Consider the following 17,391-nt stretch of genomic DNA (forward strand, 5'->3'; position numbering starts at 1 on the left):
CCTCTCATCTGGAGCCACTGATGACTCCACAAACACTCTTCCTTTCTCCTGGCCCATTCCACCCCCCATTCCTCATTCCACACACACAGTCCCCAAAGTAGCCTCTTCCCACCTCTCTCCTACCTCCAGGACAGACTACTCACAGGAAACCATCCCAACACTGGGCATTTTCACTTCAGAGTCAATGTACCAGTTTTGGTGAACTCTCTTTGGTTATTGGCTTAGTAAACCTTTACTTTGGTTGTAGCTTTTCTGTCAGCTCAATATATATATACATATATATATATATATATATATATATATATATATATATATTTATACACACATATATATTTATACATACATATATATATATATATATATATATATATATATATATATATATAATTTTTTCAGTTGGGCGTGGTGGCCCACACTTGTAAGTAATCCCCATACTTAGGAGGCAGAGACAGGAGGATCGCGCAGGTTAGAAGCCAGCTGCACTGGCTTAAAAGACCCCGTTTCCAAATAAAAAATATAAAATAGGTCTGAGAGTGTAGCCCGGAGGTAGAAGAGCTTCCAGGAATCCCAGTTCCACCAAATATATATATATATTTTTTTAAATTTCAAAGTCAATGGGTGGCAGAGAGGAACTTGGTGGGGGTGAGGGGCCTCTTCCAGGTGTCCCTGGCATGAGGCCAACATGCATCCCCCAGCTCCTTTCCATGGACCATATGCACATTTCCACCAGATTTCCACCAAATTCCCCCCATTGCCTCAAAGGAGCCCTTGTTGGTAAGATTCTAATTAATGACAGACATTCCAATTAAAGTCTGTTTAACAAGTTTTTACTGGGCTGCATGCTGCCTAGCCACAAAGCCGATGTGTTCCCCAAGCCTCTATTTCTGTGGGCACGGCACCTTAAGCATCAGGGGTGTTCTGACAGGGATTGGCAGAGTCTTCTGAAAGCTTTGGGTGATCTCTGATGAATCCACTGTTAAACTCAGAAGCCATCTGGCTCCTGATTTACTCTCAGTTTTTTTTTATTTTAAAAAGAAATTATTTAAGGCTGTTCCATTAAGTTAGAGAAATAGCCAACTCAGGAAAAACGATGCCCCAAACTTAGACCATGAGAGTGATCCCTGAGTCAGCCCTAATACGATGGAGTGCAGATATTAAAGCAGAATTTTACAGAAAGAACTAAATTCTATTATGGCAAGTGCTAAAAATAAAAAAGGAGAGTATTATGAAAAGTTGTGACGGAGAGTTTTTGTCATGGTCTGCTGGATATAGGAAGGTCCCCCCAAAATGATGTTTATGTTGAGACCAGATAAGCAAGAATGAGGATTCAGCCAGGCCCAGCAGGGGCATCACTTCTCAGCATCATCTTTGACTAGCAAAATGAATTGGGTTTTCTGGAGGTTCCAAGATGATATCTGTCTATATATCCTACTATCTATCCATCTATCTATCATCTATCTATAATTTGTGTCCTTGGAGTATAACTTTGAACTATCCATAATCCATACTATTGCTATGTCTGTCGGTATAATCCCTTTCTCCTAATATTAGATATTTTTGCTGTCTTTTGTTTCTTCTGATCAAACTATTTGCCCTTTTTCTTGTCATCGTTTCCCTTCAAGAGATCTAGTTTTTTTGTCTTATCATCTATGCGGTTTCCCTCAGTTTGAATTCTTTGCTTTCTTCGCTCATTTTGTGGGTGTGTTTTGTGTGTTGGGGCTGTGTCAGAAGGCGGTCAGTGCACCAGTGAGCAGGATGCCAGAGAGAGGACATCAGATTGGAGGTTGGAGCAGAATCCTGGCAAAAGTCAATGACCTTCTGAAATGGGGCAACGAAAGGAAAGGAGGGGCTTAGAGGCATTCACATGACTTTAGACTAATAGAATAGAGGAGACTTGGGAGAATTACTCTATGTGGGTGGGGAGGCTCTGGTCAAACCAGAGTCCTAGATTCTGATAAAGATAGCAGGTTGGACTGCAACATAGGAACACTAGGAGCCTTGGGCTTTAGGACCTGAGAAGAATGTGGCTCCTGCAGATTGTCAGTCAGATTGTCTTTCTGCCACTTTCTTGGAAACATCCCAGCTTAATTTTGCCCAAGGATACTTTTAAACAGTGACTCAGCAGGATAGGATTTTTTAGAATTCCCTTGTTAAGTGAATGGTCCCTGTCTAGGTGTCCTGAGAGTAGCCACGGAGCAGAGGCAGGACTGTGTGTCAGATCTAGCTTCTCCTTTTGCAGAGAGGGGAACCTTTCAGAAGACAGAGCCAACAACTGGCTATCAAGAACAAGAACATAAAGAAAATTGTACACAAAACTCAAAGACAGAGCTTTACAATCATCAGTCCTGGTGTTCTTATTTCTCTTGCCCCAAGCAGCCCCTGTCTCTTTCTCCTGCCAAATCCATCCCTCCCTCCTCTCCTCCAAGAGGCACATCCACCCATATATTCTATAGTTCCCCAGTGCTGAAACCAAGGGGATATCCAGCTTGCCTGCCCCTCTTCCCACCATATAATTTTCAAGATATTGCTAGGACTTCCTCATAAAAATGCCAATTCTTAATGACATAAACATTTTCTTCACTAATGAGCTTCAAGTACAATCATGTCCTATATAACAACAGTTTGGTCAACGACAGACCACAGGTCGACAGTATATGGTAATGCAGCCTTGGTGTATAGTAGGCTATACCATCTAGGTGTGGGTAATACACTGTGATGTTAACACAATGACTAAATTGCCTAATGACTCATTTCCCACAAACAGATCACCTTTGTTAAGCAACACATGACTGTATATGGTAGATTCAAATTTATTTTCTCTTACAGCGCTACAGAATAAATGCAATAGCCCTTGTAAGCCAGTGATCAGAAAACTTCTCTTAATGGGCCACATATTAAATATTTAGGCTTTGTAGGGTAGACGTCATTGCTGCAACAACTACATGATACTCTTAGGGCAAAAAGCAAAGATGATGCATAAATGAACATGTGTGGCTATGTTCTCAAATTTTATTTTATGGATACTGAAATCTGAATTCTGTATAATTTTCACATGTCATGAAATAGTCTTCTTTAGAATTTTCCCCTCAACCATTTAAAAGCTAAAAATAATTTTCAGCTCGCAGGCTGGACAAGTGCAGGCATTGGACTGGTTTGCCTCCCAGGCTGTGGTTTGCCAAGTCCAGCTGTAAACTGGAGAAGTTGAACCGCCTCAGACAATCATCTGAATGTTGTCTTAGCTCCTGCAGCAGGGAATCCTCTTTCCACCTTCCAGGCTCACACACGGGCCACCAACTCGTGTTGTAACTCCCTGCCACTCTTCAGATCTTACCTGAGATGCTGCTTCATCTGAAGAGTCACTGATGGCTTCCCAGCCCTCTCTTGGGCATCCCTTTCTATACTTCCATATGGTATACTTCCTGAGTCCATATGCTTCCTCGGTGGGAAGTCCATATACTTCCTTCTTGGGCTCCCTATATATCCTGGCATCAACCACACAGTATTGTAAGGACCTGGTAACATTGGCATGCCACACCCCCAGCTCTATGATCCAGTGAGGCCAGGGGTCCTGTGTGTCCTATGAGTTTTCTACTATAATCTTAGTGCTTGACAAGAACAAAACAAAATGAAATGTGGGCTCAATCATCACTTATTGATTGAATGAATTAGTGAGGAAATACATGAATGACTCTCAGAACTATTTTAAGCATGCTGGAAGATTAAAGAGATCAATAGGTCAAGGATATAAAGAAATTAACACATTAAAAAAATAGAGACTAACTGGACAGTCCTAGCTGGGAGCTACTAAATGATTTGAAGAAAGAAGCAAGCAGTCAAAGACTAAAATAGTTAGAGAATGTTAAATGAAAAGGTAGGCCTTAAGCTTACCTTGGAGGCAGAGGGGGAAATGTTCGTTGTTGTTATTCCAGAAAGAGGAATTAGCAAAAATGTTTCTGTCTGATTCTTCTTTATCAGATTCCTATACAACAGTCCCCTCCAGAACTCACAGTTCTATTGAGTGGACCATCTGGACAACGGCAGTGAGGAGAGTTCTGGAGTGTCCTTTGCAAAAGAGTGTTCCTTTTTTTCTTCCAGAGATACGGATGTGCACACGGTGGCCTCGCTGTTGAAGCTTTACCTCCGAGACCTCCCAGAGCCAGTGGTTCCCTGGAACCAGTACGAGGGGTTCCTGCTCTGCGGGCAGCTCATGAATGCAGATGAGACAAAGGTTTGTGTCTCATTCGTTAGTGGTCCTTCACTAACGAAAGCAGTAGATTTCCTGAATACTATTCTGGTAGGTGACAGTGGGTCAGGAGTCCCCAAAATCTTTGTTGAGAAAGTCTCCTTGGGACTTCCTTGGCAGCAAAAGGCAGGTAGCACCGGTCATTGGCAATGCATAGCCTTCCCAGTGGGTAATAATCCAATAAGGAGATGGACCATAAGCAAATATCTCATAATCACTGGGAAATGATGAGCAAAAGAGGATGCTTCTGAGAAGGCTTTTGAGCACTATGGCCTGCCTGAGACCTGCTGGGGCACAGGACAGACCGGCCAAGCTGGGGGGCAGGCACAGGCTTGGGCTAATCAAGCTCTGTGATTGCTGTGGGTGGCAGGTGTGGGATTTTAAGAAATGCTTATGCCAGGGTGGGACGGACAGGGAGCTTTCTCTGTTCTTTTCAGCCACAGCTGCCTGTAGAGTCTGTGATCACCCTCTGCAACATCATGCATGTGAGAGTATATAAGTTCACTGGCAGGATTTTTGATCTTATATAAGTTATTTCTAGAGAGACCCTATAGTCAACAATCACCATATTGGAGGTTTGAGGCCAGCCTCAGCAACTTAGTCAGACTTTGTTCAAAAATAAAATTAAATAAACCAGACACAGTTGCACACACTTGTAATCCTAGGACTAGGCAGGCTGAGACAGGAGGAGCACAGGTTCTCAGACAGCATCAGAGACTCTGTTTCCAAATAAAATAGATCTGGGGGTATGGCCCAGAGTTAGAAGGCCCTTGGATTCTACCTCTATATTCCCCAACACAAATGAGTCTAGGGGTATATCTTGGAGGTGGAGTGCCCCTGGGTTCAATCACCAGTACCACAATAAATAAATAAATAAATAGAAAAAAAGAAAATACAGCTGTGAGAATTTCCACCCTGACTGGTAGTGTAAAGCCTCATAATTTGAGTAGCTATTGGCACAACAAAGGCTCTTTTACATTTCAAAATTACAGCAGGAAGAGAACAATTAAGACATAGCTAACCTGCTGTAACTATTGTAATTGTTTTTCCAAACAAATATTAAGTCACATGCTCTGATATAGGATATTTTATATATAATTTATTAATTTTGTGAGATACGAAAAATCCTAAATTAGCCAGGTATATTGGCTCACCTTTGTGAAAGTAATAAAATGTAATAGAATAAGATTTTCAGATGGCTAAAACATAACTGTTTTAGGTGGTATCTCACCCATCAGTGCTTGAGAAAGTAAGAGGGCCCTAGATGCAGTTCTGAGACACTCACCCCTGAACCTCTTCACATTAGACCTGCTACTCCCAAACTTCTCCCAATCGCAACATATATGAGAGTTTCTATGTCTGTAGCAGGGTAGAGGGACCAAGGTGAAAGTATGGCAGAGGTGGTAGCTGGGAGGGAGGTACGAGTCAGTAGCAACTTTCGCAAAGAATTCACTCCACTTCGCTGAAGAGGAGGGATGTCATCATGAAGCAGGTGCTCTGGGTTGGAGGCTCTACACCACCATGCTCTCTACAGGCTGATGAGGCTGCAGGGTGAATTTTCTCCAGAAGGAAAGTGAGGGTCCTGATGAGGGAGTCCTTGAGTCTGAGAAGCATGCACATAACTTGGGTGAACTTGTGCCCTCTCACAAGTGTAAGGTCATAAATGGTGACTACAGACTCTACTAACAGCTGAAAAGAACCAAGAGCTCCCTCTACTTCCTCTCCTAGGCACACGTGTTCCTCACATGACCACCACTGACCTCTGTAGCCATCACAGAGCTTGAGCCCTGCACCTGCCCTCCAGCTTGGTCATCCTTTCCTTGTGTCCCAGCAGGTCTCAGCCAGGCCACAGTGTCTGAAAGCCTTCTCAGAAGTATCCCCCTTTCCTCGCCATTTTTAAAGGGATTCTGAGATATTTGATTGTGGCCCAATTCTTCGGTGGATTATTACATCTCAAGGATTCATTAAGCAAACAATTCTTGTGTGAGAGAGTTGTCAAATAGTTCCTGACTTACAGGGCCTCAAATTTGGGGGTAAGGTGGCATAATTATAAATAAATATAATAAATATATGGTACCCAAAGCTACAACCTTTTCTATAGCATTTCTTGCAACTTTTTGAGAATGTACAGTTATTCCTAGATAATGAAAACAAAACTCTAGGAACAGGAATGGCTGCCAAAGTATCATTTCCACACAGATTCACCAGTGAATGTTGCCTGGTTTCATTGCTAGCACATGGGCAGATTCACTTACTGGTGTTAAAAACCTCTTCACAGGCTCAGCAGGAATTGATAAAGCAGCTCTCCAGCCTTCCTCGGGACAACTACAGTCTCCTGAGCTACATCTGCAGGTGAGAGCCCCCCCCCCCACCAACTCGACAGTTTTCAGCCACATCAGAAGCCCCTTGTTTATAGAGGAGGGAGGGTTTCTGGGATCACAGAGATTCTAGCCCAGTACCTTAAGGGGTCACCCCTTTCCATGCAGCACTAAGGGAGCTTCCTGTTTGCACAAGATAATTTTGAGGATCCCGGAAGCCCTGCTCAGCACACAGACTGCACACACACCCTCCTCTTCTCCGGACCCAGTGCTGCCCAGAGTTCTGGGATGCGCAAGAGAACCCAGAATCCTTATGATGTTTCTAGAATTATCTCCAGTTTTTCCAACACAGGACCATAACTTAATGCCCTGGAGACACCGGTTCTGGACCACTCTTTTTGGCTTCCTTTAGCCTTCTCTGGGAACCTGCTCTGTGCCTTTCCTGTGGCAACTCCTGGTGTGCTGATAGACCCTGGTCTGCTGGGCTTAGAGTCTGAGACTTCACCCCACACAAACCTAAATTTTGTCTTTTACTTTGTAGAAAAAAATGTGTTGCAGTTTCCAATGATAAAAGTAAAAAAACCTGTTTGATTTGGAAACCAGAAAAATAGAGCAAACTGTAAATAAGAAATAAAAATTACGGACAGCCCCCTTCTATATCCAGGAATAATTCTGTGAATACTTGGGATGTTTCTTTCTGGATGTTGTCTCTCTGTGACATATCTTTTCATACAGCAATAAAAATGAAAGAGAACATTTAGATTGAATTGAAATTTTACTACATACACATATATGTGTGTTTGTGTATTTGCATCTTTCTTTTTGACTTATTCTTATATTGTAGACATTTCCCTATGTCATAAAATAGGACAATACATTTATAATATTCCATAATATTTTATTATTTGGACACCATCTATCTAATAATTTATCTACATATGGACTCATGTTGTTTCAGTTTATTCATTTTTTAATGATTTTTAGATGGTTGGCATGGTGGTACACTGCTATAATACTAGCACTTGGGAGGCTGAGATAGGAGAATCACAGGTTTAAGGCCAGCCTCAGAAATTTAGGGAGACAGTAACTTATTGAGACCTTATTTCAAAATAAAATATAAAGAGGCTGAGGATGTGTCTTGGAGGTAGAAACTCCTGAGTTCATTCCCCAGGACCCACCCCCAAAAAAAGAATTTTGGTTTTAGAAAAAGTATCTAGAAAATCCCTTACTGATTGATTGAATTTTTTGTTTGTTTTACAGTGAAACTGAGAGTTTCATGCACCAAATGGGTAGAACTGTATTATAAAAATGTAGAAGTGCATTGTTAACTACTGAATGCTTACTGAGAGTTAAAGGTGTTCTGTGCTCTATGCGAGGCACCGGAATTCATGGAATCCCCATCTCTGAGCCCTCCTTTCGCTGATAGTTTCCTCCCTGGTGGTGTGGGTGGGAGGGGTTCTGAGAATGGAGAGTCAGCCTATAAAGGCAAGACAAGTGGGAGGTCAAAGTTCAGTCCTCCTTGTAGCTTCTTAGCTCCCTGAACTGGGTCCAGTCACCTGCTGATGTGATTCTGCCTCCTTAGCCCTCATCCCATCCCAGCAGCTGGGCAGACCCCCATGGTTTCTCATCCTCCCTGGTCTTAGGACCCAGTTGTGGGCAGAGCAGCCTGGTTCTATTCCTTAGACAGGAGGAAGGGGTTGGAATCCAGCAAGTACCTTGCTGGTACATGGAAGTGCTTTCTCCTGGCAGCGTCCTGCTTGCTACTATAGGATTTCTTGGCCACCCTCAGGTTTCTGCATGAAATTCAGCTCAACTGTGCCATCAACAAGATGAGTGTGGACAACCTGGCTACTGTGATTGGTGTGAATCTCATCAGGTCAAAGGTTGAAGACCCTGCTGTGATCATGAGAGGTACATAGCTGGTCCTGCAAGGGAGGCAGGAGCGGAGGGAGTGACCGTGGCAGCGCTGTCCCTCAGGGTTGGACACTGCTTTGCAGCTTTCTAAGCCTTTGCAGCTGATCACCTTGTGTGGATCTTATTAATAGCCCTCTGAGGTAAGCGGGGCAGGAATAAGGCCCACTTTCCAGACCACAACAGAGGAAGGAGGGCAAGGATTATACCCATGGTCACACAGCATAGTAGGTTTACATGAAAACAACTAGCTAGTGTTTCCTGGTCTTTTATCACTCTTAAATACACTTAGCCAGATGGTGTAAATAGGATTTTGTTGTGTAAATTAGCCTAATAAAGGGCTGCTAGAAAGCTTGATTTAGAAGGCTTGTGAGGTTGTGTCTGGTCTCAATAAGCAAATGCCCTGGCATAGAGTGCTCATCTTTGCCATGAGTATGGGGATGCAGTGTGCCTAGCACACATTTTCTGTGTGTCCAATAAAAAACAAGATGACAAGCTAAAGACCACATCAAGGGAGAAAGATGTCTTTATTTCCTCTCCTGTTACATTGCCTATTATCCGGATCCAAAACTGATCCAGTCTAATATAGGCTGAAAATCGATCCCTTTTTTCACCCTACTTCTACAACCTCCTTCTTATCCATCCCTTTCACCATAATCTCCTATTCCAAGAAACTAAGAAAGGTCCTGGGAGGAGCCAAGGCCTTTGAGGCTCCTGTGGTTTTAGGGCCAAAGTATGGCAACATCCCATGTGTAGAAGCCACCGAGGGCTACCTCACTCCCATCCCATCCAGCACCACAAATTCCTTCCTTCTTCTTTCAGGAACTCCTCAGATCCAGAGAGTGATGACCATGATGATCAGAGACCATGAAGTCCTTTTCCCCAAGTCCAAGGATGCACCCTTGTCTCCTCCAGCCCCAAAACATGATCCCAATAAAGCTCCAGTGCCCCGAAGCTCTGTAGGCTGGGATGCCACTGAAGACCCCCCGGTCTCTAGGACAGACAGCTTCAGTAATGTGGTAAGACACAGAGAGACTCTGCCTCCTCTGGAACTCTGACTTTGGTCCAGGTCATTCCATTTAAGAGCTACTCCAGAGTGGCAAATGGGGAGTAATGGAAAATGCTGTGGCAGTGGGTGAGGTGGGAACAAACCCTTCTGGACACATCTTTAAGCCTGGGCTCTTTCAAAATCTTCTATCTGTTGGCATCTGGAGGCACGATTAGTGATGTGACCAAATGCCCAAAGACTGGGCACCAGGGCCTTCTCTGCAGCTCTGAGAGACCTTTTCAAACACAGACCAAGGAAGTTTAAGGGGAAAAAATAGATTTCACATTGTAAATGTTTTGTTGAGAGGCGTTGCAAATTCTGGGTGACAGTCCAGAGAGGAACTGGTTTCCTGCTAACCCTGAAACGTGATTCCCTTCTCAGGGTATGTGATGTGTTCGTGTATTATTTCTCATTCCCTGATAAGCTTTCTCAGCGATGTCAGCCCCCTAATTTGTAATGAAGGGTTGAAGCTCACGTTCCCAGTGTCCAAAAGCTCTGCAGACTCCAAAATGTAGACTATTTGAGGGCAGTAATTTACAAAGGTCAAATATTTTTATATATTTTTAGGGACAAATAGTTTTAAAAAGAACGTGTGAACTTTAGATAGCAGCTTGATTCTTTATGTGTGGCCAAAAAATAAACTTAAGATTTCTGGTTGACCAGATAACTTAAATCACCTATAGCTGGGTGTGGTGCTGTGTTAGTGCATGCCTATAATCCCAGCATTTGGGAGGCTACAATAGGAGATTGCAGATTCAAGGCCAGCCTCACAGCAACATAGTAAGAGTCTCAGCAACCCAGTGAGACCCTGTTTCAAAAAAAAGTTAAAAGGGATCAGAGGGTAGAATGCTCCTGGATTTAATCCCAGTACTAAAAAGAAAAAAATGACCTGTTGTACTATTACTCCTAAAGATGAAAACTAAATAGTAGTAGTGGTAGTGCCTGTGTTTTTTTTTTTAGATTAGCCTAGACACAGGCATCTTATTAACACTCTAAAACTAAAATGCAGTTTAGAAATACTTATATTTCATGCAGCTGGGTGTGGTGGAGTATCCTTGTAGTCCCAATATTTGGAAGGTTGAGACAAAAGAGTCACAGGTTCGAGGCTAGTCTCAGCAATTTAGTGAGACTTTCTGCAATTGATTGAGACCCTGTTTCAAAATAAAAATATGAAATAAATAAGAATAGGGCTGGGGATATAGCTCAAAGGTAGAATGACCCTAGGCTCAGTCCCCAGTCTGTCTGTCTGTCTGTCTATCTGTCTCTCTCTCTCTCTCTCTCTCTCTCTCTCTCTCTCTCTCTCACACACACACACACACACACACACACACACACACACACACACACACAGTGTATAGTTCATGCAATAACGTCAGCTCAGCAGTCCTTGAGTACAGACATTGTTATGTTCAATAAACAGGTTCCAGTTATCTGGTGTTTGTTATGTGTAGTTGCTGTGCTGGGAAAGTCAAGCAGATCACCTCCGAAGCCCTCACTGTGGCACCATAGGGCAGAAGTTTCCATGCATGCTTTTTGGTTGAGGAGCTGAAGCCAGGGAGGTTGACCAGCTGTCCCAAAATGGCAAAACTGTACCATACTGGGGAGGACCCAGGCCCAGCTCCCACTTCAGGCCCCAGGTGCTTCTGACCCCCGGGCTGTTGCGAAGTAGGGAACTAGCTCAGAGGTAGAAAGAGGGCTTGAGCCTCGGTTTTTCCCATTTTATGTTTTTAGCTCCCTCCACCACCACCCTTTCCCTTTCTTTACAATTTAATTTAAAAATATATAATATAGACACAGGATTCAAAAAGTCAAAAAACATAGAAAAACGTATACATTTAAAAGTCCTACTCTGTCTGCTATTGTCCCATACCATCTCCCTTCCTGCCTTTATTTGTTTATTCATGCTTCTAATATTTTATGCAAATAGGAGCTATGAAAATAATGTTTTACCTCTGCTTTTACCCAAAATACAGTATAATCTGTATGTATCTCTCTTTTTCTCTCCCCACCCCCACTTTCTTGCCACACACACGTTACATTGTGTCTTACAGTTTTTTAATGTAGCAGTATTATATTTCTTAACTAGTATTAGAGACTTTTTCCTGTTAATACATAAACAGCTACCTCACATGACTTCCCATTTTTGGCAGCTATATGAATTGCATTTTGTACATGTAATCATAATCTACTTAGCCAAATGCTATAGATTAACAAGCTATTTTCATGCCTTTGCATTTCAAACAAGGCTACAATGAATACCCTTGACCATGCCTTTTTTGGTAGACAGATCTATTTCTGGGATAAATGCTAGACACGGGATTTCTGGGCTGGTGGGGAAGTAGAAATGAATGTGTAATTTTGGTGAAAATTATTAGAATTTGTGCCATTTTCTACTTCCACAAGAAATGTATTAAAGAACTTGTTTTCCTACAACTTGACCAACAGAGTGTTATGTCTAATTTCAGGGTTTTACCCATATTATAGGTTAGAACTAGTATTTCACTAATTTTAATGTGCTTTTTCTATTATTTTCTTAGGGTCAGTTGCATTTTTCCTCTATGAATCATTTAATCTTGCCCTTTGCCCATACTTATATTGACATGGTCTTCATTCTCAGCTTTTATAAGCTTTCCATAATAGGAAGAGTAGCCAACAAGCATAGACCCCTTTATATATTAGGGAGAGTTACTTACCATCGGCACTGGAAATACTTTTGCCAATTTATCACTTGATTTTTTTTTAATTTAACATGTGTTTGTTTCTCTTATTTTGTTCTTTTTAATTTTAGAGGTTTTGGAAGTCCATGTCAGTTGAATTTATTAAAATTTTCTTTATGGTTTCTGGATTTTGAGTCATAGTGAGGAAAACTTCCCATTCTAACCTTATTTAAAAAAAAAATCCTAGGTTGGAATTCTTTTACCACAAAGAGGCAAATGATATTACTCAACACTTTATCTCTAGAGTATGAACACGTTTCTTAAGTGCAACAACCTTTCGAAAAATTGCCATGCAGATAATTAGCTAACTAACATGGTAAATTAAAAGATGGTATTTTGGCAAGTGTGGTGGCACAGGCCTGTACTCACCATACTCAGGAGGCTGAGAAAGGAGGATCACAGGTTCACTGCCAGCTTCAGCAACTTAGCAAGACCCCTGCTTCAAAAAAAACCCCCAAAAGGTCTGTGAGTGTACCAAAGTAGTAGAACGCCCCTGGGTCCATTCCCTAATACTGCACACACATAAAAAGAGATGGTACTCTAGTTAAGAGAGTCACAGGTGCGCATACAAGAAACGTTTTCTTCCAGGTCTTTAATCCATATATTGTACGTGTGATACATGGGTAGAAAAACCTGTGTAATATCCATGGTCTTTTTTCCCAGGCAAGTGATTCTGATGCCACAAGCCCTGCTGGACCGCAGCCAGGTGACCGGCTTCAGGAGGGCCGCAGCAGAGCCCCCAGGGAAAAGCTAGGAGACTGGAAGATGCAGTCCCGAAAAAGGACTCAGACACTCCCTAATCGGAAATGTTTCTTGACATCAGCTTTTCAGAGTGCCAACAGCAGCAAAGTGGAGATCTTTCAGAATGAGTTCTGGTCACCTTCATCAGAGGCAAAGGCGGGGGAAGGGCACAGGAGAACCGTGTCTCAAGACCTGCGTCAACTTTCAGACTGCCAGCGGACTTCCACCTACGATAATATCCCTGCCCAGCCAGGGGCCCCCGCGGATGGAGCGGGAGTCCTCTCTCCCCCTGTCTGTGACTCCAAGAGAGATGCCCTTAGCAACACAGACTCTGAAACTAGGCCTGGAAGGAAGAACTCTGGAGAAGAGGAACTTGAGTCTCTGCAGAGGGTGGTCCAGGACCTACGAAAGGAAATAGAAACACAGAAGCAAACGTATGAGGAACAGATTAAAAGGTAAGTTGTGTGCAGAGAAGCACTGGGAAGACTTTGCTTAAGATCCAACTAATGGTAGAGATTGGTGTCATCTGCCAACAGAGTCACATGATAAAATATCTCAGGGAAGACAGTAGTTAATGTGTGTGTGTGTGTGTGTGTGTGTGTGTGTGTGTGTGTGTTACTGGGGATAGAACCCAGGGCATTCTATCTTTGAGCTACATCCCCAGCCCTGTTTTTTAGTTTTTTATTTTCGAAACAGGGTCTCACTGAGTTGCAAAGGGCCCTGTTAAGTAGCTGAGGCTGTCTGTGAACTGTGAACCTCTGGTCTCAGCCTCCCAAATGCTGGGATTACAAGCATGTGCCACCGCACCACACCTATTAATGAATTAATTTTGGTACTGGGGATTGAATCCAGGGGTATTCTACCTCCGAGCTACACCTTGAGCCCTGTTTTATTTTTTATTAGAAACAGGATCTCGCAAAGTCGCTGAAAGCTTTGGTAAGTTGCTGAAGCTGGCCTCAAAACTGCGACCCTCCTGTCTCAGCCTCCAAAGGAAGACAGTAATTTATAGCATCCGAGCCTAAACAAAAAAGGCATAGGAAGTGATGAGGTGATTAAACTAATGAAAACCTTAAACTTTAGATTAGATTTATAAAAACTTAAATATCTGGTCTAAGTAGCTTAATCAATAAATTCCAGGTAGAAGTTCTTTAAGGGTCAATATGAGTTCATGAATTAAGAGGAACTTGGAAAACTCTTATGTTAATGTCATTTATAGATCCTGCACATTATTTCTGAAGTCCACCGCCTATGGGCCATTCAAGGTGTTGAGGAATAGCACTGAACAACAGAGATAAAAGTCTAATGAGAATAGACAGATGATAAAATATATATATTGAAGCCAGGTGTGGTGGTACATGCTTGTAATCCCAGCATTTGAGAGACTGAGACAGGAGGATAGCAGTTTGCAGACAGCCTCAGCCACTTAGTGAGGCCCTTGCAACTCAGTGAGAGCCTGTTTCAAAATAAAGAATAAAAATAGGGCTGGGGGAGTAGCTTGGAGGTAGAATGTTCCTGGCTTCCATCCCCAGTACCACTATATATATATATATATATATATTAAAATATCTTTTATGTCAGGTGATAGGAAATGCTATGGGGAAAAATTAAAGTGGGTTGGGAGGTTAGGGAGTTCATTAGAAGTTCTAAGGTTAAATGGAGTGTGCATATGTGATGGGGGCTCACCAAGAAGGCAGTGTTTAAGTGAAGGCCTGAAGGAGACGAGGCTACAGGTTGGTCCATAGATGGAGGAGGAGCATGTTGGGGAAAGAGAATCAGAACTGTGGGTGCAGAGCCATGCTAAGGGAGCAGGTCTGCCTTGCTGATGCACAGAGAGAAGTACCTGGAACAGGGACCAGTGACTGATAGGAGTTGGGGTAGCAAAGTACAGGAAGCCAGGGCCGGGTGGGCCTTTTTAAGGAAGCTTTTGGATAATTACCACCTGGCTTCCGCTTCATCTGGTCACTGGCTTCCCATGGAGCACCGGGGCCAGTTGGGCACTCACTGCCACAGTCTCATGCAGATTCCTAGACTGCTTGCCCATAGTTTATTGGTTAGGTAAAGCATTTTCTTAGAACCTTGATTCACACTACTGATTGGCCAACAAATTATATTTCCACAAGAGATAATATCGGTCTAGCTTCGCCCTTATAAACACTGGCCAGAAGTTCTTAAAATGTAAATGAATGGGTTTTTATTTTTATGCATCTGTCATCTATTAAGATTCAGGTATGTGACAGAAAGACTGTTATGAGTCCCCATAAATGGTCTCCTACAGAAGGCTGTCCCTCTGAAGGCAAAATGTAGCTCCCTTGTCTAAGAACCTGAAATCAATGAAATCAATCATTGGTGGAATGACAAGACTCTGTGACATACTGGTGAGACTAGAGCAGCCCCGCAGAAGGTTGACATTATGCTCTACCACGGGTGTCATCTACAGAGTAGGAGAGAACTGGCTGCCACACAGGTGGCTGCTCCCCCTGAACAGACAGAGTCCTGTGAGGCCATCTGTCAGGGGATCTTATCCGTCCATGGCAGAGGGAGGAAGATTAGCAGCCTGCCAATGCCCACTCTTAAGTTTTGTGCTTCAGAACCATCTTCTCATAGAACCCCCACTGCTCTTCTGTGGAACAAGTAGTAGCCCCATTTCCAGGAGAATGGGGGCCCAGGTGTATAAAAACATTCCTCAAGGTCATATGACTAACCATTGCTGAGGTCGGGACCGGTGTCTAGGTCAGCCAGGCTCCTGAGCCCACACAGAATTTGCCTTTCCATTGGAATCAGTGGTCAAGATCCAGCATGGTGTCTCCCTCGGGCTATTTTCCAAGCTGGAAGAGTATGGGGAACTTAGAGAGGGAAACTAGATTTGTGATGAGAGAATCAAAAGGAATGAGACTTACTTTGTTCTCAGGAGAGATAGGCAGGGGCAGGCAAGGCTCCGAGAGAGGCATGCAGAATGGGCCCACGCCCTTGCAGATCAACTCAGAGGCCTGGGCTCAGTGTGCACATGATGGTGGGCAAGCTGTTTGGAGATTTTGAAGGCAGTACCCCACAGGATGAAATTCTGAAGGAAATTTCCAGTACACAATCTGAATTTCACCCCACAGGCCCGAAATTTTCTCCTTTTGCTTAAAAAAATAGAATGTGTACACTCATATCTAAGGGAACTATATTAGGATTTGGGCCAACGACAATGAAAACCCCAAAAGTCAGGAAACCTGTAGATTTTTTTGCCTAGAGCAAGGTTCAGAGCCAGGGCGGGACTCTCTGGCCTGGGGAGTTTCCTTTGCTTCTTCAAATCTTGACCCCACCCCCCAGGAGGACCTCTGTAAGGAAAGTGCTGAACCGTGCATCCCATGGGAACAGGAACAGGAAGTATGTACACAAAGGTGCTGGGAATCTGGAGAATGGATAGCCAGTTCTCCTCCATAGTTTCTATTGAACAGGACAGATACAGGGTACTACAGAGGGGGACATACGCATGCATTAGAGATGGCCCCTTCTTTCAAAGATTTTATTACCTGTTTGAAGATACAAAACATACAACAACAGGAAAAAAATACAAGACCTGTCACAAGAGGGTGTTAAATGACAAAGAACTCAGACGCGCTCTGAGAATTCAGGATTACCAGGAAGTCTTCATGTGGGAGGAGGGAAATAAAAGAGGCAGAGGTTTGCAAAAGGGAGACGAACAGGACGTTGTGAGCAGTGATGAAGGGTCATGAAGGAAGACTCTAGAATTAATACCTGTTATTTCATTCTCTCCTTTCTCGTAGCCTTGAGAAGGAAAATTATGAGGTGTGGGCTAAGGTGGTGAGGCTTAATGAAGAACTGGAGAAGGAAAAGAAGAAGTCTGAAGCTTTGGAAATCAGCCTCCGCAACGTAGAGCGCTCCCGGGAGGATGTGGAGAGGAGGAACAAGGTCTTGGAAGAGGAAGTCAAGGAATTTGTCAAATCGATGAAGGAGCCCAAGGCTGAGGCTTGAAGGTCCCAGGAGTACCGCGGGAACAACCCGAGAGAGGTTCGACTCTTGTCTTCTTCTCAGTGCTACTAAGCAACCGGAGAGAAAAATTGCTCCCTGTGAGAGAAAGGACATTTGGAGTGAAATGTCACCTTCCCTAGTAAACGAATCAATGGGGTTGGAAGAGAAATGAGAGTGGACAGGGACAGCTATGACCACCCATTGCTGCAGTCAAAGGGACTGAGTTATTCCACTGCGGTCTTGGGCAGAGTGAAATGGGGCCTTCCATGGTGGATGACCCGGTCCAATGGAGACATTTGAGGCAGACATCACAGGACCCCGGCAGAAGGCTGGCCCCAACCTGAGACTGGGCTGAGGCATATTTCATCTGTGTTCTCTGTGTGGAATAACTCTAGTCGGATGGCCTCGGGGCACCGCTGAGACACAGAGACAGAC

At 43.4% G+C, this 17,391-nt stretch overlaps 1 protein-coding gene across 2 annotated transcripts in view; it reads left to right on the forward strand.

Moving 5' to 3' along the window:
- Positions 1-16,959, forward strand: part of ARHGAP25 (Rho GTPase activating protein 25) — a gene marked incomplete at both ends in the record, with an annotated part of 97,318 nt that extends 80,359 nt beyond the window's left edge. For both annotated transcript variants that reach the window (XM_080711302.1, XM_080711303.1), the window contains 6 exons: positions 4,096-4,228; positions 6,522-6,595; positions 8,351-8,472; positions 9,295-9,491; positions 12,901-13,433; positions 16,752-16,959. In XM_080711302.1, the coding sequence (XP_080567428.1) occupies positions 4,096-4,228; positions 6,522-6,595; positions 8,351-8,472; positions 9,295-9,491; positions 12,901-13,433; positions 16,752-16,959 (1,267 nt within the window). The remainder of the gene's footprint in view (positions 1-4,095; positions 4,229-6,521; positions 6,596-8,350; positions 8,473-9,294; positions 9,492-12,900; positions 13,434-16,751) is intronic.
- Between the last annotated feature and the right edge of the window lie 432 nt (positions 16,960-17,391).

The sequence above is a fragment of the Muscardinus avellanarius genome, assembly GCF_963383645.1.
Source record: "Muscardinus avellanarius genome assembly, chromosome: 15".
In the NCBI taxonomy this organism is placed as follows: Eukaryota; Metazoa; Chordata; class Mammalia; order Rodentia; family Gliridae; genus Muscardinus; species Muscardinus avellanarius.